Source organism: Nycticebus coucang, chromosome 5 (assembly GCF_027406575.1).
Source record: "Nycticebus coucang isolate mNycCou1 chromosome 5, mNycCou1.pri, whole genome shotgun sequence".
Taxonomy (NCBI): Eukaryota; Metazoa; Chordata; class Mammalia; order Primates; family Lorisidae; genus Nycticebus; species Nycticebus coucang.
This window is the reverse complement of record NC_069784.1, coordinates 137332034-137359552: the sequence shown is the minus strand read 5'-3', so window position 1 is coordinate 137359552 and position 27519 is coordinate 137332034. Positions and strand designations below refer to the sequence as shown.

Here is a 27519-nt window from a genome sequence, read left to right as displayed (position 1 = left end):
GTATGTACATCCCAAGATGTTGACAAACTAAAAGCATTAAAAAAAAAAATCATTCATCAGTGATGATGGTCAGTACTACTGAAAAGGTTTCAACATGGTTGAGATACGAGTAAATGTAAACACAGCTAACAGTACCACTGTAAAGCCTTGTATATCCTGGGCAACAGTCAAGCTAAACAGGATAATGTGTTTATTTTTTTCATTCTATAGGTAAAAATCTGGATGAAGATCTTCCTTCATAAATTACATTTATGTAACCAAAATTTATATTTTCCTTGAACACTGTTTTTAAAAAAAAAATTCCTAAAATATTTGCTAATTAAAACCTAACTTGTTACACTCATGATTTTTTACCACTACAAAGTGCCATTTTTACATATCCTATACATTACACAATGTGATAATTAATACTTACTAAATAATGACCATTTTATTATTTTATACCCTATTGTAATTACCTCATAATTAAACTACATCAACCTCTTAGCAGGAAAAAAGTTCACAGAATCTATGTTTTGTTTTCTTCATTAGAAATCACCTCAAGTATGCTCACACTTCAGAAAAATGGAATTAAACTGAATCTTAAATTCCTCTCCCAGTTATCAACAGATATCCATTTGACTACATTATTAAAGTTATTTGTTCCACAATCTCGGTAACAGTTTTGAAATATGTTTTACGGGTGATAAAGGAAATATTTTCAGTGACCAAGGGACGGGCACGTTACTTGTCCTCCAGTGATTAAAACACGCATCTTTCCTAAAAGAAAGCTGCACTCCCTCTCAATTAAGGAACAGATGCAACAGATACTGTTTACCATTGAACTAAACTATGAATACAACAGAAAAATTCTCTGAGGTAGAAACAAACTTTTTAACAACCATATGCAATCCTTGTAATGCTTATAAATTATTACTGCAATTCATTTTGAGACCAATGGCCAATTTAAATAATGTAATAAATAGTATCACAATTGGAGAAAACATCTTTCTGAAAATGACCACATTCGAGAATCTATTAATCACCCATATTCTAAAATAGTAATTATTAAAAATATTAAAGATAATTCCTTTACTATTTAATAACCTTGAATGCTAGTTATCATTAACTTATTTTACATAGAAGAAAATTTAGACAGCAAAAGTGGAGGTTGTTATCAATTGATTTCCTTTTGAGAATGTGATTCATTTTCAGGGTTTAATTTTGACCTGTATGCTGATTCCAGGTTATTTTTCTTTTTAGAGTTTTGTTTTAGGTTCCAGTTTTGTTTTGCTTTCTTATAGGCAATTAAATTGATTCAACTGAGAATTGCAAACTTTGTTTCTTAGGTGCCAGTTCTCATCTAAGTTTACATCTTCAGTTAAGATTGTTAAATCTATTCAACACATGAGCAATCCTGGGGTCAGCTAGAATTTGGGAATTCTTTCTCCCTTTCCTTTACCTTCTCTTTCCCTTTCTCCATTAAGTAGGGATTTTCCCAGGTTGAAATTAGTACCACCTACTGAGCCTTCCTTTGGCTAACAGCCAAGCAAACAATTACTCACTGGACTAACTTTGCCCCTCCACGGATTCCAAATCCATTCCAGACTGTGTTCACTCTCTAGTTGTTCCTTGAGGTCGCTGTTTTTCTTGGTGTCTATTTAAAAGTTCCTTACTGCAGGGAAATCACCCTGAGAGAAATTTATTCATTCATTACTAGAAACAGAAAACACTCAAGTTTTTATTTTCACATTTCAAAGCTCTTTATTCCACGAGAGTATCAATAATCCAGTATTCACACTTGGCAGTTTGGTCCTAGTTCTTCTAGTTCTGACACTCTCTCTCTCCTTCCTCCGGCCACTAAGAACATTTTATAAGTGGCAAGCATAGCTTTTAGTTTCTGTTCACAGGTGACGGAGCCCACTCAAAGCCTAGTTTACCCCTTTGAGCTTGGCTTCACTATCCCTCCATCCATGTTTAACAGTTCATTTCCTAGCCATCTTATTCTTAATCACCCCAGACTGAGTAGGTCCTTGTCCAGTTTAGTCCTTGCTTACATCTCTACAGTTTTTGGCTCATGGGGGGTAAAGATATGCGCACACACACGTTAACCAAAACTGCTACTGGCAGGCGGAGGTGCGAAATGTAAGATAAAGTAGGTGGGTAGGTAAGTGTAATTTTAAAACACATCGAAAGGACTATAATTATGTATGAAAACAGTAAAGTAACAACACTGGACATAAAAAATTCCCATGATTAACTTAAATATAAGATAATAAATATAAGGGTAACATAAATCAAAAGCATTCCTGAGTATCTACTATGTGCCAGGCACCGTGCATTATTTCGAAGTTTACTAAGATAAAGTTACTGCTCTTAAAGAACCCTGTAATCAATTACAGAAATACATTAAATACTAGAATGGAGATATGGGCATGTTATGGGATCAACAGGGTAAGAAAAAACTAATTTTGTCTGAAAATATTGCCTAAGACTTACAAAATCATTTGAAAAATCTTAAGTCCAGAAACTAGAGTAGGCAATTGGAAGATTTTGCAAAGATTACAGATCCAATGATGTAAAAGGGCATTTATCCTCAACCTTCCTGTAGCTGTTGATGCCCAGCACAGAGTACAAGGATTTTTCTTAAACACAGAACTTCGATACACTCAGATTTTACTGACCGAATCCTCAATTATATATATACACACACACATATTTAAAAATGCTTTTACATTTATATATTTTAAAATGCTTTTACATTTTTACATTTATATACTTTAAAATGCTTTTACAAAGTAAGTGCATTAATTGTAAAACAGACCAACAACCTAAGTTTCAATTATCCAGAAAATTGCACAATAACCGAAATTTCTCTATCTCAAAGTTTTAAACCATAAAACATTTTTATCTCAAAATGTCAGAAACAGTTTTCAGAAGGCCAAGAGAAATAGCAGTGTTTTTTTAAATGACATTTAATAGAATGCTTGGATTCAGAAGTAACAAGCTTTTTTAAAGAGAGGGGAAGGGCAGCACTGAATACATGTATAAAGGAAATTTTAAATGACAATGTAAATTTCAAGTTTTACCATAAACACAATTATTTTTCTGTTAGATTCAAATTGGAATGGAGTTCCTTTATTAAACACAAAAACTGGAGGAAGGTAAATATTTTAGTACTTTTTAAGAAATCATAGTTTTACTCAAGTATTTAATATTTTGTATTATCCAATCTTACATCCTTTATCTTGGCTACACCTCTCTCTTCTCAGAGTTTAAGTTATCAAGAAGCATTTGGTAATTTAACATTCAGTCCAAATGAGCTAAAATACAAAGAGAACTGTAAGTAGTCTGAAACACTCTGATTAGTGACCAGAAAACTTCCAAATGATATTCAAGAATATTAAGAATATAAAATCTCTCTTAAATTAATAACCCTTTGTGTGAGGCAGTAACAAATAAATAAGATATTTAAAGTCTATGGAAGTATAAAGGACACACCTTAATGACAAACAGCTTTATATCCTCAAAGGATTTACCAAAAACAAAGCTGCCAAGAAACAGCTGGAAAAAAATAGTTAATTTTTCTTCACCTCATATCCGCCCAATAGATAAACAAGGGCATTATAACTGCTTAATGCAAGTTTTAATTGAGTGCTGTCACTGGTGGGAAGACAAGTGTGGAACCACTACTTTCCGTATCAGACAAAGTAGGTAATTAACAGCCATTCTGGCACAATCCCTTATCACCAAAATACACAATGGATGCCAACTTCCCTCAAAGCCAATGCTTGGTTAGAACAAAGCTGAGCTGCTGTTTCAGGGTCACATTCACTTCTTTATTTCACAAGCATAAATTTACTTCTCAGACACTATAATTAAACACAAGAAGACTATAATGCTAATATTCAGGCTCACTTGTAAGTAAAGGGGTTCTCCCCCTCCTCCCTATAAAGATGATTGCCTTTCATTTTACAGTTTCAAGTAGCTACAGTTCACTTAGTCTTGATTACATAGCAATTAGATATGCAAATGCACGAGATATGGAAAAATACTTTCCAAACATCAGATTGTAAGCAATCAGGCCCATTCTATTCTCTTGTATACACACGCGGCTCATTAAACCAGCATTGTCTAAAAAACATCCCTGCTTCAAATGCTTTGAATTTTTTTTTTTTTTTAATGTCAAAAACATTCAGATCACATCCATGTACAAATCTGTCTTGGCTACCTGAAGTGCACATCCTCACCAGTGCTGGTGGGTGTCACAGTAAGTGACCAAAGCAAAGGACGTGCCTTACTTCCCATCATCTACTGAGGGCCAGACATACACTTTCAAGACTTGCCTCAAACCTTGTTTAAAATTTCTTTTAATACACAATTTAAAACTCTATTATAAACTGACACTGATTATTAACAAAACAAACAGAAAATATTACCAAGTTTTACTGAATATTCCAATCCTTTGACTGAAAAACTATTTTCACATTACTTTATGAGTTTTACTTTATAAGCAACATGCAGCTGTTATTGTGGAGAATTATAGACACTTTGTAGTACTTCATGAAGATCAAAGATTGTTGGTTATGTATTTGTGTGGGGTGTGACTTGGAAAACTAATATGGCCACCGATGTTCTTTGCAAAATGTGTTCACATATTGCCACTAGCTTGGCAATTAATTTTACTTTTAGATTTTAAATTTCAACTTTGCTTCTTAATCCCAACTCCTATTCAACTAACTGATAAAGTTTATCAGTTATTGGTTTATTTTTCCTCTTTCTCCTTTTAATAATTTAAGTCATAGTCAGTTGTTTATACCTAAATCAATCTTTTCCGTGTTTCTTCTGCATTATCTATTTGATGCTCCTATATAAGAAATGTTCTGACTAAAATTCCATGGCAAGAAGAACATAATTTTTTAATTATGTCCACACTTCCTTGAGGAAATCAGAAATGTAAATTACTGCTCTTTACAAATACAGCCTGGATATGAAAACAAGGGCTAACAATGTAACTAACATAAACATTACTTCATATATTTAGACAACAAGTGCTTTGGAAATTCATCAAAAGGAAGATTAGCAGAGGCTAAACACTATCTCTATCAAGTGACAGAGTTGAAATACAAAGAATCTGGAAGATTCCTAGTCCATGGCACTATTTCCCACCTCAACAATTGTTAACTGTCTACTAATGAGTCTCTTTCCTTTCAATTCTGACCCAACTCCCTATACCTACCTCTTTATGATCCATTGATCCATTCTCTAACTGCTACATGAGAACTTATTTTTTTTTTTTTAAGACAAAGTCTTACTTTGTTGTCCTCGGTAGAGTGCCATAACATCATAGCTCACAGCAACCTCACAACAACAATTCTCTTGTTTCAGCTTTCCAAGTAGCTAGGATGCCTGGCTAGTTTCAGAGATGGGGTCTCACTCTGGCTCAAGCTAGTCTTGAACTCCTGATCTCAGGCAATCCACCCACTTCGGCCTCCCTGATTGGTACGATTACAGGCAGGAGCCACTGCACCTGGCTGAGAACTCGTAAAAAAAAAAAAAAAAAAAAATATATATATATATATATATATATGTATAAATACACACAAACGTACCATGCCACTTGCTTATTTAAAACTTTCAACTGACTGTCCAGTGGTCTCTCACTGAAAGTCAAACTCTTTCCCATGCTTATAAGGAAGCACGTGGACAGAGGCTACCTCATTACGCCTTGTCTTCCAGGCTGCTCTTGCTACTCCTTGGATAGCTCAACGTCATTCACAAGCGAATGTCTTTGCACCTGCTCTATCTTCACCCAGAAACATTCAGCCTTCATGTTTTAATTTCAGTTTAGATGCCACGAAGTCCTTCTTTGGCTACCCTTGTTAAAAAAGTATTCCTCCCAGAGAACACTTAGACTACCTGATTATTATTCCTTTCATGACACTTGTCCTTATCTGAAACTGCCTTGTTCATTTATTCATTTATTTTCTATCTTCCTCTCTAAGTTATGAACCACAAGACCAAGAAGTTCTCGGTTCTGACAGGCCCAGAGTAGAATATCAAAAAATACTTAGTAACTTTTGAAAGGCAGAACAAAGAATAGTATAGGTGAAAGAAAACATATGTGGGAGGAATAAGAGTCATCTGATTTTAGAAAGCAAGGAGACAGGATTGCCAACACAAGGTATTGGAAACTAACACTGAACAAGAGACAATGAATGGGCTTAACGGAATTATTTGCCATTTACTGTTAAACTAAATATACATACACTGTTGTTGATGCTAATGAAACAAAGTCATCTGTTTGAGTATGTATTTCATCAAACCTAGCACTTAATGCCACAACGTGTTCTGGTCTTCCTTGTCCTCTTGATAAAATATTTTCTTCTATATGTAATCATATCATCAAAGGAGAATTCCTCAAAAGTGATGAGTCAAGTGACAGTCTTCACAGCTTCACTGCCAAAAAAGCTCAACTGCTATGTCAGATTAGGTTTGGGTTATCGCTGGCTTATATAGGGTGCTCATAAAGTTTGTGTGCAATTTAAATTCGTTGTAAATTTTAAATTGCACATGAACTTTATGGACACCCTGTATATTGTAAATTGGTCCAAAATAAGTCATATACATCTAGGTAAATATGAGTAAAATTTAAGAGCCCAATTATCATAATTCCTGGATTATTTTGTAAGTCTAAAAAGATTTTCAACAAAAGAAAACATGCTGAAACCAGTGACTTTTCTAAGATAGTGAATACAGGTTTAACATCCCAAATCTGAAAAAAACAAAATGCTCCAAAATATGACAACTTTTTGATCACCGATAAGCCACAAATAGAAAACTTCACACCTGTTACCTGTGCTTTCTGAAGGTTCAATGTAAATAAACTTTGTTTCATGCACAAAATTACATTCAGACGATGCATATAAGGTGTACATGAAAGATAAATGAATGGGGCGGTGCCTGTAGCTCAGTGAGTAGGGCGCTGGCCCCATATACCGAGGGTGGCGGGTTCAAACCCGGCCCTGGCCAAACTGCAACAAAAAAATAGCCGAGAGTTGTGGCGGGCACCTGTAGTCCCAGCTACTCGGGAGGCTGAGGCAAGAGAATCCCCTAAGCCCAGCTGGAGGTTGCTGTGAGCTGTGATGCCACAGCACTCTACCAAGGGCAATAAAGTGAGACTGTTCTCTCTAAAAAAAAAAAGAAAGCTGCATGAAAAATAAATGAATGGGCCTATCCCCAAGATATCTCATTATATAGGGTATCTGCAAGTATTCTGACATCCAAAAATATACAAAGTCTGAAACACTTTTGCATCTCAAGCATTTTGAGTAAGGGATACTTAACCTGTGTAACTAAACACATACTGTATCAAGGACAATGGAAGGAAAGACCAACAAGAAGCACCGTCAAATCTGGTTTAAATACTAATAGAAGATTAGTGTATAAACCTGTCAAAAAGTCCAGAATCAGTTTTTAAAGTATTTTTAGTCATAAAAATTATTTTTTGAAAACAACCAGCCCTAACTCTCTTCAAAACAGTTGATGTGAGGAAAAAACAAAGGCTGGGAAATTACTTCGAATTAAAAGGGAGAGGAAGTAAGAGATAGGAACAGGGAGAGGAAGGGTGGGAGCAAAGGGAACCAAGTACAAAGGCCAGCACAGGAAGCACTACATGTGGGGAAATGCCAAACACTGATAAAATTAAGTGAAAGGTGTATGGAAGTCCTTTATACTTACTATTTTTGTACTACCTTTCAAAGTTTAAAATTATTTCAAAATATAAAGTTAAAACCAGAAGTTACCTATCCCCAAACTTTCATTTCTCCTAATTTTTTTGTACAAAATTGTTCTGCCTAACCAACACTGTCCAATAAAGCTTTAACAATGGGAATGAGGACCCAGTGAGGCGGCTCACAATGCTAGCATACTGGGAGACTGAGGGCAGTGGATCGCTTGAGCTCTGGAGTTCGAGACAAGCCTGACCAAGAATGTGAACCCATCTCTACTAAAAATAGACAAATTAGCCAGGCGTTGTGGTGTGCACCTGTAGTCCCAGCTACTTGAGAGGCAAGAGGATCACTTGAGCCCAGGAGTATGAGGCTGCTATGAGCTATGATGCTATGGTACTCTATCCAGGACATCAGAGTGAGACACTGTCTCAAAAAAAACAATGAGAATGGTCTGTATCTATTGTACCAAGGGCAGCCACCAACTAAGCACAAGCCATTATTGAGGACTTCAATGCAACTATGTGATAAACTGTTTTTCTTTTATTCAGTTTTCATTTAAGTTGTGTCCCCCAAAACTCATGTGTTGCGAGTTGGGGCCTTTTGGGAAACAAAAGGCAAAGAGTAGAAGAGAAGACTGGGAAGGCAGCAAGATATCAGAGCATGTAGGGCCTTGCAGCCACAGTAAAGATTTGACTCTAACTAAATCCATGAAATATGGAGGATTATTTTTTAAATTCACTCTGGTTGTTGAGAGGAAGAATGAAAATAAAGAAATGAGAAAACTACTGAGGAAAGGCACAGTGTAGTAAACTCAGGCACCGAAGCCAGCCGGGACTCACGTACCAGGCAAGCAACTCACTAGCCAGAAAAGGTACTTTACCTCCTTAACACCTCCATTTCCTTATCTATAAAATGAGAACAAATAGTAGCTACATCATAAGGCTCTCTGAGAATGGAATGGGTTAACTCACACAGAATGTTGACAGCTGTGCCTAAATCATAGCCCTGTGTAATACAGACCTAAACAACCTATCCCTGTCCCCACCACCACCATCATCCAACCAAGGGATGAAGTATGGGAGAACGTATGTAACAAAGAGACGTTTAACCTACCACAAATGACGGGCAGTATCTTCATTACAATTGAATGTCAACTAACAGATGTAAAAGGGAGAGGAAAATAACAAAGAGTGAACACTGACTTGAGCGATAGTCATTACCAGTGTTAACTGCATCGGACAAAAGTTTGTTGGGAAAGGATATTTACAGAGTTTCAAAGTAATTCTCCTTAGATTAGTTGTGAATTTAGAAGAGAAAAAAGTTCCCTTTACAATGAAAATATATGACTGATATGTATTGACCCATCAGTAATATAGACCCACATAACTCTGTTTTGTGTTGTTTCTGTTTAAAGACATCTAATTTAATATATGTATACAAGGGCTCTCCGGAAAGTATCTAGCCATGTACTACGAAAGAGAGAGACTTACAGGGATGGAAACTTTCCCAGACAGCTCTCCTATACTGTTAATTCATAAACACTGAGCAGCTAACAGCACTATAACTCATGCTGGAACTAAGCTTCTCGAATCATGTATTTTATCCTTATAGCACATCATGGTCTTCCTGATCTTAAGAATCTTAGCCCCTTTAGCATTAGAGGGTTGTTTTAAACAGCTAAATCACCAATAAAAAGTGCACGTGCACACATACACACACCACCATGGCACTAAACAGACCGTGAAAAAAAAAAAAACTTGTTCACAATACAAGAAAATGAAAGTGTCCTGAGTATTGATTTTGGGGTTACAAACAAGTTTTACCAAGTAGATGAATTTCCAAATACAAAATCAACTGTGCATGTTTGTGTACAAAATGTTCATACCGCAGTAACCTCAGGAGACTGTTTCCAGGACACCTCCTCTTGGATACCAAAATCCATGCATGTTCAAGTCTCTGATATAAAATGGAGCAGTATTTGCATATCATCTTCATACATCCTCCCACAGACTTCAACTCATCTATTACCTACATGAGCTCTGACAAGTAAGTTCATGAACTCATCTCAGGAAAAGTGCTACATCCCTCACTGCTGAATATCACTATAGTCAATTCTGAAGTACTCCTCTCCTTGGGAAGCTATGGACTGACACCAGTGCCTACTCCATACTTCAAAGCAATTTTGGAATTCTGTTTCTGGAATGTCCAGAAAAGCTATTGTTGTATTAACCTTGACATCCTGAATGTTGTCAAAATATCTTCCTTCAGTATTTCCTTTATCTTCATTTGAAAAGTCACTGAGGGTCAGATTCCGTGAGTAGGGAGGGTGTTCCAATATACTTACTTGTTGACTGGCTAAAAATTCCGTCATAGACAGTGTCCATCAGTGAGCTCCTTCAGGACTATTTATGCACACACTTTCTCGTGCCAAAATTTACAGTTAAGACTTTCCTAATTTTCTCTCTTGATGTTTACTTCATCTGTTGTGCTTCTCAGACAATGATTTTGATGCACAATTTGATGACTTTTTGCAATGTTTTCATCAGTTCTACTCGTTACTGGTTGCCCTGACCTCTCCTCATAAGTGACATTTTCCCTCCCTTCAGAAAAACATTTAATCCATCTGTACACTGCCATTTTCTTGATGGCCATTATCCCCACATATCTGGACTAACATGTCCCTGACATTACGTCCATGCTTGCCACGTTGCTCTAATTCAGGTTCTGACAGTCTCAAGATAGTACACAAGAACACACAACAACAACGACAACAATGAATGCCACTCACACAACACATAAAAACAGCTGTGAGACTCTCATGTGAAACCTTACTCAGTTGTTTGTACAGTGTTGCCAACATAAGCACAGGGTGGCAAGTTCATGAACTTACATCACACCTTGTAACACCAAATATAATGTAAATGCTATGTACATCATTGTTACATGGTATTTCTTGTGTGGTTTATTATTCTTGTATTACTATTTTTACTGTTTTTTTCTACCAAATATTTCTTATTTATAGTTGGTTGAAGTGGAGGACGAGGAACCTGTGAGGGACAATATATGGCAAATATAGGTTTAGGGTAGACATGAATTAATTATACTACTCTTTCAACTAGCCCGTAAGTACATGTAATTTTTTCAAAATGATTATTAAAAGAAAATATGATATGGGGTTTATGAATGGCAGCCATGACACAGTATAAAAGTGAAAATTAGCATTCTATATTAAAAAATTTAACCTCCTTAGCCAGAAGTATTAACAGACTATATTTCTGTCTCCCTAAAAAAATAATGTCCCTAATTGTAGTGAAGATTCACTATATACTATACACAAACATTTAAATTTTCTGGCAAGGGGGCTTACAATTTCAAACGGTGTCATTAAAAGGCAATTTTGATGAAGTACTTTCAACAAGTCAATTCAAATCCTATAAACTTAACGTGCAGCTGTTCTTCATAGCATTTTCACAGTTAAAAACAATTATTCTAGAAGACTCTGATATATCTCAAAACACATAAGTATAACAGTATTACTTATGGATATTAAAAAGTATTATAGATTAGTTTTTATGGCCATAAATGCAATATATTCCTAAGCAAAATGTTATCAGGTCACAAATACATAAGACTTCAAAATACTCAAATACTTAAACAGCAATTACTTCAAAATGGGGAACATTATGGTTATCTAATTTTTCTACACCAAACTATGAAAGATTTTTGTAATTAAGAAAAATTTATTTTTATTTTTTAAAAATGACTCCTTTAAAAGTCCTGATTTCTTTTAAATCTTAAACATTTTAAACAATTTGATGTTGTAACGTGATCATATTATACATCTTCAAGCACCTTAATAAACTTGATTGCTCACTTGTTCCTTCTTATTAAAAGAATCTCATATAAATTTAATGAACATCAAATTACTACTCAGAGATTAAACTTATTAGGTACAAAGGTGAAATTATACAAAACTTCCCTCACATTAGATTCTCAACACTATTTTTTTTGTGAAACGATTAGTTCTCCAGAGTACCTTATAAGCATTTAAATTCAAGAACCTTATTAAACAAAATTAAACAGATCTTTTAAAAACATTCCTTACTATCTGCTATAATTTCTATTATCTGAGATTCAGTTTTAATGTTTCTCACCATTAAATATAGAATAAAGACTATGACATCACCCTGGTCCTATAACAACCTGTAATTTAAGAAAAACAAAACCAAACCAAAAACATCCTAAAATTTGTATGTCTTTAAAATCAAAATCAACACATTTTAAAATCAAAGAAGCAATAAAATGATTTAGTAACAATCTTTCATAACTGAAAGCATAATTAGAAAAATAAAACTAGTAGGACTGAATATGATGGCTAACCAGCCTTAGGAAAGTCCCTAATAATCTGTCGCTAATATGACTAAAAAAAAAAATTTCCAATTGAAGTTCTTTATTAAAAGATTTTGAAAATAAAAATCAATTGAAGCAGCATAATAATATGCAAATAAGCAACATTCCACTTCTGGTGATGTCAACAGAAAGTTAAATCCTCTAAAAATTTGTTATATATAATACAACTACAAGGTGCTCAAATATTCCTTAACTAAATTGACCGCAATCCAATCAAGACTTAATTTTAGAAGGCTCATTAAGAGCATCTTGCAATAAAATGGACCACCCCCCTCCCTGTTTGTGCTGAAATGCATGTCTCATTTCATTAGACAAGGACAATTAACTCATCCTGGAGTTAGATCTATGGCTGAGTAATTAGCTTAAGTTTTACAGGTTATTGTAGTGTTACTTTATTCATAAAAACAAAGGTTTATTTATTCTCTTTGGGTCTAAACCTTCAAAAAGTGTCTCACAAAATTTAATAACAGCAAATTTTTATTTCAATCTTCCCAATATTCCTTAACAATTAATGTGAGAAAGCAGTAATTTCATTTTATAAGCTTACTAAGATACTATGCAATTTAAAATAAACATTTAAATTTTACTGCTCCCCTTTACACTCTTATCTTAAACAAAACTAAGCCACATGAACCCTAATGAACATGTAACCAGAAATAAAACTAAAATAAATCCAAAATGAATTTTATTTTAAAAACACAAAACAGAAAAAATGAGATGAAAAGAATGAACAAAAACAGAGGAAGAGAAACACCTCAGAACTGGTTTACTCTACTGAACTGCTTATTTAAACAGGTGCACTATTAAAGTGCAGTCCACCAGTACAGATATCAAGCATCCTTCCAAACTTCTAGAGCATTCTGACTAGATAATTTCATGTCATGTTGATATAAAAAAATTTTAAACAGGATTAGACTTAATGTCTTCTTAAAATTCTACCTGTCAGATTACTAATATTATGATATTATGATATTTTACAATAAGACTGTCTATAATGGATTGGAATTTTGTTAGTTGTGTTACACTACATAGATCATTTGAGAAGCACTGAGAGGATGGCTTTCTTTTTATTTTTAAAACCAAACCACGGAGTTGGGCGATGCCTATGGCTCAGTGAGTAGCACACTGGCCCCATATACCGAGGGTAGTGGGTTCAAACCCGGCCCCGGCCAAACTGCAACAAAAAATATAGGCGAGCGTTGAGGCGGGCGCCTGCAGTCCCAGCTACTCGGGAGGCTGAGGCAAGAGCATCGCCTAAGCCTAAGAGGTGGAGGTTGCTATGAGTTGTGATGCTACAGCACTCTACTTAGGGCAACAAAGTTAGACTCTGTCCCCCACCCTCCCTCCAAAAAATATATATAAAAACAAACCATGGAGTTGAATTCAACGCCATGTTCCATGACATTTAATTAAAAAAAAAAAACATGGCGGCACCTGTGGCTCAGTTGGTAAGGTGCCAGCCCCATATACCGAGGGTGGTGGGTTCAAACCCAGCCCTGACTGAACTGCAACAAAAAAATAGCCGGGCGTTGTGATGGGCGCCTGTAGTCCCAGCTACTTGCGAGGCTGAGGCAAGAGAATCTCTTAAGCCCGGGAGTTGGAGGTTGCCGTGAGCTGTGTGATGCCACAGCACAGGGCCATAAAGTGAAATTCTTATCTCTACAAAAAAATACACTTGACAACTAATAGTAGGTAATTAACTTTTTAGCTATGGTAGGTAGGACACTTTAAGACATAAACACTGTCAACAAATATATCAAAGGATCTAAGTTTTAAGATTTAAGTTTTGTATTAGTTTTGAATTCAAAGTAGATTAAGATCAGAGGATTGAAGTTTCAAGAGACAGATTTTATTGTCAACATAAGGAAGAACTTTATAAGGAGAGATGCGCCTGAGATTTGATCATTTATAGCCTTTGGTCACTTCCTGCTTCTCCCCATTTCTTCCTTTACTGTCGAGTTATCTTTTTAAAATGTTTAACAGATCATAACTTCTCATCTTAAAAACACCAGTGCCAATGCACTACTTTCCAAATAAAAAAGACCCTTTGATACAGTATTCAAGATCTTTAATCTTCAGACCTCACCCTTATCTCCAAAACCAACTGTCCACTGTACACCATACCCCCACTGCCACAAGCCAAAGTATCCACACAGTAACAAACACCCTTGAGCCTGTTAAGTATCTCTGATGTCTAGAACACCACTCTACTTGTTTGCCTGGTAAACTCCTACTCTTACGAATTTTCTCTAGCTTCCTTAAAACCTTCGACCTCCAAAAAAACTCAGTATTTCTTGACTTCCTATAGCACAATGTGTATTTCTATTGTATAATAGTATTAGTTGACTGCCAATACATCAGTCTTCCAGGTTTGTTCTTGAGGGAAAAAAAAACACAGGCATTCAAAAAAATTACTGCTACATGAGAAGTTAGGAGGTAGTAAAAATTGGGTAACAACTGTTGGTAGTACTAGGAAGTGAAATGTAACACAAATATCACAAGAGTGGTAGTCTCCATGGCTTACTAAGGTTCCTTCTAAACTAGAATGTAATTATACTATTGTATAAATAGTATATATTTCATTGTTATTCTTCTAAAGCCAATCATCTGTTTTCATAAATTCTATTACTCAATCAGATTTATGAAAGTTTGTTAAATATGCAATGTGTGAGAGAACTATTAACAGTTCCTGCTCTCTAAACCATCTTGTCAAAAGGAACCAAAAAGGGAAATAGGAGGGGTTATACTCTGATGGTGAGTCATAAACAAAAAATGCAGAGAAAAAAAATCATTCCTCATGAGAAAGCATGAACTTTCTCAACTAAGAATTCCACTTGTTCAAATCTTGATGTCTAGCCCAAGGCATAAATTATACATAATTTAGGATACTTTCCTCCTGAGTAACTATGATGGTACTCCTGATGAACCATCTTTTGTAAGATGGAACAGTTTTCATGTTCTGTGGTTTGGATAAGGAACCCTATCTGAGAAAAATTCATAAGATAATGATAATAATAAAAAAAAAAAAAACCCAGCACATTTCCTCTTAACATTTTAAATAGCAGTTAGTTTCTGAGGCCCAACCAGAAGGTATTACAATTATGATGTACCTGAAGACCAGTTATAATAGTACCATTTCAACTAAACCCGCCATTATTTAGAGGCTGTTTCAACTGGAAAACCAGACACACTACAAACAAATGATTAGTTGGGAAACAGATGACTGTACTGCTCCTAACAGCAATCAATTTTTCATACACACAACCCACAATAGGTATGGCACAGTTTCTCTAAAAGTGCCTTTAAAGATGCTCAGTCTCCTGCCTAACATATGAAAGTTTAACTCTGTAGTGAAGATGTAGGGAAATTAGTATCCTCATACAGAGCTGATGATAATGCAAAGAAAAACTCTCAGAGAGAGGAACTTAGCACTAACCTAGAAAAATCACGTGCTAGCATACCACTTCTACAATTTTATCCCAAACATAAACTTGCAACTACACAAAATAACATATATAAAAACTAATATAACACTGCTATCTGAAACAGCAAAAGACTAGAAGCAATCGATCTAAACGTTCACTAATAAGGAACCGCTAGAACAATTCACAGTATATCCCCATAACAGAATGTCATGAAATTATTAAAAGGAATGGACTGTTCCCTATATAGTCCCAGTAAGTGGTTTCAATGACATACTGTGAAGCAAAAATGCAAGATATAAAGTGTTGAATATATAACAATCCATGAAAGGTGTGAAAAACTATACTAAAGATAAACCTAAAACTAAAAATAAAAAAATTGCCCAAATGGCAAAGGAGGGAATACATAAACAGACCAAGGATGAAAGCTGGACATCTCTAAAAATTCTCTGTAGGTCTTACTCTGGAACATTGTAAATCTTCTAAAGTATGAAACAGGAAAATATTTTAAATAATTCTAAAACTAGAAAACCAAATACAAAATACGAAATGAACTGTGTATCAGTGTTTTAAAAGATAGAATTTGTATCATTAGTGGGATTTATCCTAAATACTGTAAGAATACAGTACAATTATTTTCACTAACTACATTGTTGATGATGTTTGTACTGTTATAGGACTGTTCCGTACATTTTAGAATAAAGCAAATGGGTCATTATTTTCTGACATTAAGAACCACAATTTCAGTGGGATAGAGAAGATACAGACACTTGATCAATTAAATAAAAACATTATATTCCTGAATACACATGAGAATGAACTTGTGAAAATATATCTATGTTCGCATGTATTTCATTACTCTCTGCTAAAAAGGTCTACCTATAATGAGCATTACTAGGGCTTAAAACTGCAGTCTCTATAGTATTTCTTACTAAGAGTAATCAGGGTTCCTTTAAAAACTTGCTGATTCCTGGGCGGCACCTGTGGCTCAAAGAAGTAGGGCACCAGCCCCCTATACCGGAGGTGGTAGGTTCAAACCCAGCCCTGGCCAAAAACTGAGAGGAAAAAAAAAAACTCGCTGATACCAAGTCTGGAAGGAAATCTTGTGAGATAAATGTGAACTATCCTACCACAGCACAAAGCAAAGTTACTTTCCCCAGTTACCTGGATTGTTTTAAGAGGAACTGTAAGTCAACTTGAAGAGCCCCTACCAACACACACACACAATATGATTTGAGCACCAGTTAAAAACAGTAACTACAGTAAACTAAAACATATCGAAACTGTTTATATGCGTTCATAATGATACTAAGGAAAAGGAAATGATACTAAAAGAAAGGAAAACAAAAAATTCATTCTTTACCTTTGAAGGATTCTTGAGAATCAATTCACTATTGAAAAACTAGTGACTAAAGAACTGAACATTTATTCAGCCTTTCTTATAGAAATTGTATATGTAACTACCTACTATAGGCTGTTTGGAACCACACTGACACTCGGAGTTGTACTAACAGCTCTCAAAGCCACTGTGGTATGTCAACTTCAAAACTCAACTGCTTTGATCTTAGTGAAAGGGTTGAGACAGCAGAACTTATTTCACAAAAACTTCTATGGCCCTCTCCTCCAAAAAAGGAAATTTATTTTTGCATACATATCACTATCAACACTGCCTTAGAATTCCCTGTTAGTATGCTTTCCTACCACCTAGCACAAAGCCTTAGATATAAAGTTCAATTAACTGGTGAACTGACATAGACAGGATACAGAGTTGCAGGAAAATATACTGATTACAAACAAAGCAGCATTATAGTATGATCCTCTCTGTATACCACACGAAAAACATGCATGAAGAACCATCTACAAGACATACCAAAGCTGCCAACAAGGTAGTCTCTACAGCAGTAGTTCTCAATCTTCCTAATGCCACGAGCCTTTAATACAGTTCCTGTAGGTCACAACCCACAGGGTGAGAACTGCTGCTCTAGACTGACTGGACTTCAGGAGCCTTTAATATTTTTTCAGACCATCTGGTACTTTTTAACCTGTCTAAAAAATCACATATTAACTAATTAAAATATATTTTAAGCATAAGAAATGAAATAAAAGAACTAAGAAATCTCTGGTATATGAGATACTCAAGGAAAATGTATAATGTATATGAAAAATAGCATATAAACAATGTTATGAAATGCTGTAATTAAACAAGTTTTTCCGAACAGAATTCAAGACTTTCCCACATGTTTACAATTATACAATATGCCTCTCTAATAACATTTCATAAGTCATGTTCCACAAAATGTTGTTCCTCAAAGAGTTATAGGGACATTTCTAAAACAGTGAAGACTATAGTGAGGTTTATTTGAGAAACAATTGTTAAGTCAAAAACTTTAGTATTCATTTATTTGATTTTAAATTCTGGGGAGAGATTTACACAGCTGAATTTGACTAACCATAAGATATATAGGATTCTATTTAAGTAAACTAGTAAGTCAGAAATGAAGAGCTAGATGAATGATTTCACCTCTTAAAGCCTCCATTCCTATTAGAAGAATGTAACTATCTTCCAAGATGTCACATGGTCTGAGTGAGACACTGGGCAGACAGGGAAAGTGGTGGATACCATCTGGCCATTGTTACTAGTAACCCTAGAATGGCTAGAATAGAGGGCATCTCCCTTTATTTTAAGCAAAGAGCTCTAACTACAGTTACATTTGCAAATCTCCAAGAGACACAACATTTGACCTGGCTTTAATCAACTACAGACATCTCGAACATCAACATGTTGAGGGAGAGAGAGGAACAGGAGAGGGTGAGCAGCAGGAAGCCCCATCGCGACTTCTTGGTCCTCTCCTGTTTATGATGGAAGAATCAGAGAACAGCTAACAAATTGTAAAGTGACAAGATAAATCCATGAATGGTATCCCCCTACAAAGACCACGCATATACATCCCCAAAAGATCAACTACATTTATCATTTAACTTTCACTCCACAATTTATCAAGTACCTACTTATGTACAAAACATTGTTCTGTTTTAATGACTTACATGTTTTCATTTGCTACACTAGAACCAGCTGACTGCCACTTTTGTTTCCGAAGGTAGACCATTCACTCCTTCTAGCACAAAATGCATTTTCCCCATAGCCCTCCAAGTGGCCTCTGAAGCTTTCTCCCACGTCAACTGAAAAATGTAAATTATTTTCTTTTCCTAAAATTACTTCTGTAACATCTGTATTCTGCTCAAGTATATAGTTTTCCATTAGAAAACATGGGAGTAAATCCTTTAGCAAGAATTCTTGAGTATCAATTGGTCTTGGTTCCCTGGCATGTGGCTCTTAAAACCTTTAGAACTCTGGCATACCTTAATACAGAGATACCTTATTTTATTACCCTTTGCTTTACAGTGCTATGCAGATACGGCATTTTTATAAACTGAGGTCTGGAAGAACTCTGCAGCCAGAAAGTCTGCTGGCACCATATTCCTACAGTGTGTCCTCACAGTGTATGTGTCACATTGGTACTTCTCACAATACTTCAAACTTTCTCATTATTATTTTATCTGTTATAGTGACCTATGTGATTACTATTGTAATTGTTTTGTGGCACACCAGATTGTGCCCGTAAGATGGCAAATTTAACTAATTAATGCTATATGTGTTCAGACTGCTCCACTAACCAGCAATACCTCACCTCTCTTCTCCTCAGGTCTCCCTATTTCCTGAGACACGACAATATTAAAATTAGGCTACTTAATAACCCTATAATGCCTTCTAAGAGTTCAAGTAAAAGGAAGAGTCACTTGTCTCTCACGTTAAAATCAAAAGCTAGGAATGATTAAATTTAGTGTAGAAGGCATGTAAAGATAAGCCTTAAGCTACTAGGCCTCTTGTGCCAAACAGTTAGCCAAGCTGTGAATGCAAAGGAAACATTCTTGAAGGAAATTACTAGTGCTAGTCCAGTGAACACATAAATGATAAGAAAGCAAAAACAGGTTTATTGTGGAGGTGGAAAACGTTTTACTGGTCTGGATAAAAGACTGAACCAGCCACAACATTCTCTTAAGCCAAAGTCTAATCCAAAGCACGGTCCTAACTTTACTAAATTCTGTGGAGGCTGAGAGAGGTGAGAAAGCTGCCAAGGAAAAGTTGGAAGCTAGCAGAGGTTAGTCTTGATGTTTAAGGAAAGAAGCCCCCTCTAGAACATAAAAGGTTAGGTGAAGCAGCAAGTCCTGATGTAGAAGATGCAGTGAGTTAACTAGAAGATTTACTAAGATCAGTAATAAAGGTAGCTGTGTTTAGTAGCTATGTTAAGTAACTTAAGCTAAGTTAACAGATTTTCAAAGTGATAAAGATACTATTAAGGACTTTCATTGCTAGAGGGGAGAAGTCAATGCCCGGTTTCAAAGTTTCCAAGCACAAATTGATTCTCCCGTGTTTGGGGCTAATGCAGACGGTGACTTTAAAATGAAGCCAAATGCTCCTTCACTATTCTGAAAATCCGAGGGCCCTTAAATAATTACACTAAACCAGCCAGGCACAGTGGTCATGTACCTACAGTCCCAGCTACTCAGGAAGCTGAAGCAGAAGGATGGCTTGAGCCCAGAGCTTTGAGGCTATCGTGAGCTATAATCTCTGCACTCTAGCCTGGGCAACAGAGCAGGACTCTGTCTTGAAAGAAAGGAGGCATGAGGGATGGGAGAGGGAGGAGAAAAACAAAAGATAAATTATAATAACAAAATAATCATACTAAATCTACCGTGGAACTAATGGAACTAAATGGAACACCACCACCTGGATGATAGCACATCTGTTTACAGCATGGTTTACTGAGTATTTTAAGCTTATTGTTGAGACCTACTATGGGGGGGTGGGGGTGAGGTTCCTTTCAGAAGATTACTGCTCATGAACAAGGCACCAAAAATCTCTGAAGGAAATGTATAGGGAGATGAATGATGTTCTCATGCCTGCTAACACAGCATATACTTTGCAGCCCATGGATCAAGAAGCAATTTTGACTTTCAAGTCTTTTTATTTGAGAAATACATTTCTTAAGGCTATAGCTGCCACAGATAGTGATTCCTTCGATAGAGTTGGGCAAAGTAAACTAAAAATCTTTCAGATAGAAATCATCATTCTAGATGCCATTAAGAACATTTGTGATTCATGGGAAGAGGTCTAAATACAAATGAAAAACCTTCATTCCAACAACCCTCATGGATGACATGAAGGGGTACAAAACTGAAGTGAAGGAAATAAGTAGAGATGTGGAAGAAATAGCAACAGAACTAGAAGTGGAGTCTGAAGCTGTGAAACTGCTAAAATTCCAGGGGAGTGCTGTTTAAAGGAGTGAATCAGAAAAGACACTGTCAGCTGTCTTCCTTACAAGTGAAATAACAGACGGCGCCCGTAGCTCAGTGGGTTGGGCGCTGGCCACATACACCAAGACTGGCGGATTCGAACCCGGCCTGGGCCAGTTAAAACAATGACAACTGCAACAACAAAAACAACAAAATAGCCAAGCATTGTGGCAGGCATGTGAAGTCCCAGCAACTTGGGAGGCTGAGGCAGGAGAATCACTTAAGCCCAAGACTCTGAGGTTGCTGTGAGCTGGGACGCCACAGCACTCTACCGAGGGTAACAAAGTAAGACTCTGTCTCAAAAAAATAAATAAATAAAAATAAAAGAGAAGTGAAATAATGGGCCATAAGATGGCCTTGCTCAAAATTTCCAGTGACCCACATCCCGTTCTTACAATATGTATAATTTACAACCTTTTTATTTTAGTATGTAACAATGAAACTTAACAAATAAAATGCATGAACTGTTCCTACTTGTGGTTATGAATAAAACAGTCAAGACAGAATTGTGAAAGCACCAATCACTGGAGAAATAAAACAGAAAAGCTACAATATAGACTGTTAGAAGGACACAAGACAAGAAATTATTACCACTACCAAAGCAGAAACAAGTAAGAGTATCTCTTCCTGGTGGCACCTAACTCTAAAAATGTACTACCTAATCTACACTGTTCAGATAAATTAAGAATCATCATTAACATTAAATAAATGATCACTTACTATACATCTAACACCGTTCTAAGTGCTTTTGAACTCATTTAATCCTCACAACCACTGTACGATAGATATGACATTACTAATCCCATTTTACAGGACACATCATGATTAATTTGTCCTAGGTCACAAAGATATTACGTAGCAGAGCCAAGATTCAAACCTAAACAATCTGGTTGCAAAGCTCATTCTTAACCATTCTCTTCTTTTGCCAAAGACAGCAGAAAATGTTCTTTATTCATGATGTTTGACCGCACAGTTCCAAGCTCTAATCCTAATTTGTGAGTGTTTGGAATAGTGAATGAAGTCCATGGAGGGCCTTTACCTCAGAATTCACAGAAACTCAGAAGAGGGGGAAAAAATGTTTCATTAACTGACTAACAGAACTACTTAACTGATAGATATATATGCGATTTTTTTAGTGAAGATATGTCCTTCACTTGTCCAGACTTCATTCATTGCCCTTAGACAATTATATCAGTGTTGCTAAATGCCAATGTAATGGTAAACCATGGAACCAAAACTTCATGGAAATATTCATTTGAAAAGATTACCATTCACTGATCGAGGAGATGGATTAAGTTTTATTAAGATTGTAATAAAAAAAACTTATATGCCTAAAGATGCTCAAGAACTCATATACTTACATGAAAATATTTTAAAATTCAGCTAACAAGAACAGTGTCATTAAGATGTAAAGATAGTCAATATTAAGATTTTTTTTCCAATTTCTTAGGGTTAATAAGTTACTGGTGGGGAACAAAAATAATTTAGATCCATTAGCTTATGGGAGAGCTGGAATGAAATTAAGTGGAAAGATCAGAAAACAAGCCTATCAAAATGAAGTCTGGATACTGTGTGGGTTTGGTATTCCTTTCACAAGCTCCAGTGAAATGTGATTCACATCCTTTATCCTAAGCTAACCAAACGTCTATTATTTAATAGCCCTTTCAAGTCAACGTATTTTAACAAAAATCAAAAATCACCCTTCCCATCAATAACTTTAATCTTTGGAAATGGCAACCTAGGTATTTTCATAGCCGTTTTTTACACAGATAGAAATCAAAAGTATCCTGCTCCACGGTATCATCACAAATTAGTCATACAACTTGTGTTTGATTTTAAAAAAGGAAAGTAAGCAAACAAAATATTTTTAATAACAATATTTAAAGCAGATAGTTGGGTTTTTACTACTGAAACTAGTGTAACAAGTGGCAGAAGAGATAAATACAGAAAACAATGTAAAGAAAAATGTCTAAACAATTAAAATCAACACAAAATGTGGGTGAAATCCAAAATGTGTCTTATATGACTAGTGAAAACACTTCATTTTAATGTATCTTCTAACTCTCCTGATAATTTACTAAATTAATTCAAAGTTATTAATTTGATTGTTCTCATTTAAATCTCATCAATAAAACATTTTAGATCTTTCAACTTAGAGTTACTTTTTTTACATATTTAACATTATAGTCTGACAAATTCCAAATTGGAAGCTTCTCAAGTGTAAATACCAAAGTAAGTTAACATGATAGACTAATACTTTTTAGTTCACTAAGTAAAAAATTATTATTAACAAGGGAAAATCATGACAACATTGTTTTTTTTTTTCTTTGTTTTTTTGAGATAAGAGTATTACTCTGGGTTGAGTCTCATCATAGCAATCTCAAACTCGTGGGCTCAAGAAATCCTCCTACCTATGACAATACCTTTAAAAAACTGAAAAGTTTCTGACATGGAATAAAATAGTGTTTTCTGCACAAAAGATATGGATATTTTATCATTAGAATGCAAAAGTATAAGTTAATTATTTGTGTGAAGACTTGTCCCATTTCTAAGGACTCACCTTCTTTTTATCCCTCATTGAACCTTTGCCTCGGACCATTATTTTACATCCTGTTTCTGCTTCAAGTTGTTTAGCTGTAAGTCCTCTAGGTCCAAGGATTCTCCCAACAAAATTAAACTGGAAAAAAAAAAAAAAACCAACACATATTATACACATGCTGGAATTTATAGTTCTTAGAATTGTTATAAAGCATAGTATATACTACTTACTCAAGTTAGGTATTTTTTTTAACACTAAGTTAAAAATAAAATTTAGAACCCTTATGAAATTGTTGGGATATAACTATAGTAGCTCACTTTTTAACACAAAATTTTTGTATGTATTAATACAAACTATGAATTAGGAATAACGGTATCTACAGGTAATACAGTAAACAGGTACTACACTGAATTATCTATCAACATATAATCTAAAATAGATTTCATTAAAATTTGGCAAAATATTAGATACCATTCAAGGAAACAAATACCTTCCACAAAATTCCCAACTGTCTCTTAGTAATGATGCTATTAAAGTTATCCTTCTTACCTAAATCTTTGGGAAAACATTTTATTTACTTTCAAAAAAAAAGTTATCCTTTCTCAAAGCAGCTGTCTAGAAAGAATTGTGTAACTGATAATTATGGGTTGGCTACTAGAACACTAGCGATCAATATGGATTGCAACTTGTGCTAAATATGTAAGTCTTAGAAATATACATTTTTTTTTACCATATTCCCTGCACAACTTAATGTCTGCCTCTTTATTTTCCTTTCTTTTTCCATTTCTATATCTAACTTATACTACTGTTTTTGTAAGAAGCTTAAACTCTTTTCATGAGTAGGACCGTAATATAAATAACTGTGTGTGAGGCACCCCTCAACAGAAACTTAATATTCATATATACAAAATATTTAAAGGCCAAAGGAAAGAACAGACTTAATACTGAAAAGCAAATTTTCATCATTTGCATGTCATCTGCGTAGAAGACAAAAAAAATGAGTGTTTACCATCAGTTCCACAAAAACCCCTGGATGGTTTTCATCTGTTTATTCCATCGATCCTTATGCTTATGGCTTCTACTTTTTCCGTGCATTATTCTACTCTTAGTAAATCATAATTCCTACTTTTTCCTCAAATTTATTCTACTCTTAGTAAATCATAAAAGTAACAAGCCAGAAAATCCATTGCTGTCAGACGCTAAGAAGCTTGAGCACTTCAATATTCTGTATTCCAATGGCTCTTACTCTGCCTCATAAAGCTGCTCACCAGCACTGCCATATCTTAGAAAAATGATTCTTTTTTTTTTTTTTTTTTTGTAGAGACAGAGTTTCACTTTATGGCCCTTGGTAGAGTGCCATGGCATCACACAGCTCACAGCAACCTCCAACTCCTGGGCTTAAGCGATTCACTTGCCTCAGCCTCCCGAGTAACTGGGACTACAGGCGCCTGCCACAACACCCGGCTATTTTTTTGTTGCAGTTCGGCAGGGGCCGAGTTTGAACCCGCCACTCTCGGTATATGGGGCCGGCGCCTTACCGACTGAGCCACAGGTGCCGCCCAGAAAAATGATTCTTAATGGTGGTAATATTCCTGAAAAAAGTCTCACACTCCAAGGAAATTTACATTTAATTTCTTTCACCCCAAGCCGAAACCCACAGTCTTTGATCTATAAGCACTTGATCTAGATCCACAAGATCCCACATTCTGAAAATGGCCACATCACCTCTTTCTGTATCCTTAACTACTTTCTCGGCATACCGCACTTTATGCACCTATCCTTACCCGATGTAAACCCCATGGTCATCTGTTTTAACAAGGTATTTACTTCCAACTAAGAGTCTTGTTAACTACAACTCCAATCTAAACAAACTCAGGTAACATAGGAGTAGGTAAGTGCTTAAACTCTGAAAGCACGCAAATTCCTGCTGGTATTCAAGTCTGAACACAAAATAATAATTAGGAATTTGAAAATCACATCAAATAAGCCTCAATTACGTAACAGAGATAATATCTGGCATTACCAACTTCACTACAAATTCTCTTTAGAAAACCTCAGGGCCTTACTCTTAATAATTCAGTTTAGAATACCAAAGGAGATGTGTCCAACAGCAAATTGCCCTAAAGAACTCTACAAAGACTTAATACTCAAGACACTTGAGTTCTGCTGACAGCAAGAAAAGAAAAGGTAAAAATAATACACAGGGCACTCACTATTCTTGTCTACAGAACACCAAGAGTTTATTTCTTAAGAAAAACTTAAATACTCCAAAGCTAAGACTTCCATCTTCTAGCATATGACTTCCATTTCAAAGTCTGGCATGTCAGGTGACTATCTCAAACAGAGGCTGTCAGCTCATCTGCTCTGTTCATGAACACAAGATGCAAATCCAAAGTTTTGGTGCTTTGTACTGAATCAACATTCACGAAAGACTTTAGTAAGAGCTCTAACATGAAAGACACAGAACAAGATAAAGAAGCAAAACAAGGGACAGACCCTTGAGAAAAATGATTGAGGTGAAAAAAGGAGGTCAAAGAAATCTTCAGTAGATAATGTCAACTATTTTCTAAAATGGTTATACACACATTTGTATCCCCAATAGAAGAGTATATCTTTATAAAAGAATTTGTTTTGATACCCTCAATGAATCCCCAACAAAAAAAAAAAAAAAAAAGAATGTTATGAAACACTTCCTCTCCAACATTCCTTATTGTCAGTGTTCATTATCTGAGCCATTTCAATTAGCGCTCCTCGGACTTAACAAAATTGCATGTTTTTTCATGTTTATTGGTCATTTGGACATACTTTTTTTGAAGTACATTTGAAGTTTACTGTTTTCTACTGTTAATTTTTCATATTGATCTCTATTTTGTGGTTACATGGGTAGCAGAATACCTTTTCCCATCCTGTCTCCCTCTTTAGTGGTATCTCAAGATAACTAGAAGTTTTCAATTTCACTGTAGTTCAAGTTATTAATCTTCTCTTCATGGTTAGTGTTAGGTGTCCAGTTCAAATTAAGCCTTTCCCGATCTCAAAGACCATCAAGATACACTCTGGCGTTGTTTTTTAGAAACTTTATTGTTCTCTTTCACATTTATGTTTACAGTGTAACAGAACTGGTATCTATATAACTGCTCTTCTCTCACATAATACCCAGGTGTTCCAATGAAGTTTATTGAAAAAAAACATCGTTTTCTAACTGCTCTGTGGTACCATCACTGTTATAAATATTTTTATGTAAACAGTTGTCCCTTGGTTTTTATGGAATACTATTCAGCCATGAAAAAGATAAAGCCTTTGTATCTTTTGTATTAACCTGGATAAAGTTAGAGAACATTCTCTTCAGTAAAGTATCACAAGAATGGAAAAGCCAAGTATCCTTTGTACTCAATTCTAGTATGAAGCCAATAGAGGAACTAAGATGTGCCCATAAAAGAGAAAAACTCCATTTAATTCAAGCTGGGAAGGGAAAGTGGAATTCAGGTGGCAAAGAGGAAGTGGGAAAGGAGAAGAGGGAGGAGGGGGGGAAATTGGGGTGCTCCCACCTAATGGGCACTATGTAAGGGCATATGGCACACCTCCTGGGTGTGGGACACAACTATAACAGGGACCTTACCTGACAAATGCAAATATTATAACCTAATTGTTTATACCCTCACATTAATCTGAAGTGAGAAGAAAAAATTCAATTTCATTCCTTAGTTTGCTAAGAACTATTTTTTTAAATGAAGGGGGTGTCTAAATTTACCATTTTTTCAGCACTTATTTAAACAATCACATTACTTCTCCTTAATTCTGTTACTGCAGTGGATTATAGCTAAATTGCCAAATGTTAAACCAACCTTAACTTTCCAAAAATAAACTCAACTTGATCATATTATTCTTTTTTAAACCTACTGGATTCAGTTTCCTAGAATTTTGGTAATAAAAAAAAGGTGGCGCTTGTGGGTCAGTGGGTAGGGCGCCGGACCCATATACCAAGCATGGTGGGTTCAAACCCAGCCCCGGCCAGGTAAAACAGCAGTGACAACTATAACAAAAAATAGCCAGGAGTCGTGGCAGGTGCCTATCGTCCCAGCTA

General features: G+C 35.5%; 1 protein-coding gene across 5 annotated transcripts in view; it reads right to left on the bottom strand.

Moving 5' to 3' along the window:
- The window catches only part of QKI (QKI, KH domain containing RNA binding), a 138727-nt gene that overhangs the window by 53860 nt on the left and 57348 nt on the right, over positions 1 to 27519 (bottom strand). For all 5 annotated transcript variants that reach the window (XM_053590345.1, XM_053590346.1, XM_053590348.1 and 2 more), the window contains exon 3: positions 23460 to 23576. In XM_053590345.1, the coding sequence (XP_053446320.1) occupies positions 23460 to 23576 (117 nt within the window). The remainder of the gene's footprint in view (positions 1 to 23459; positions 23577 to 27519) is intronic.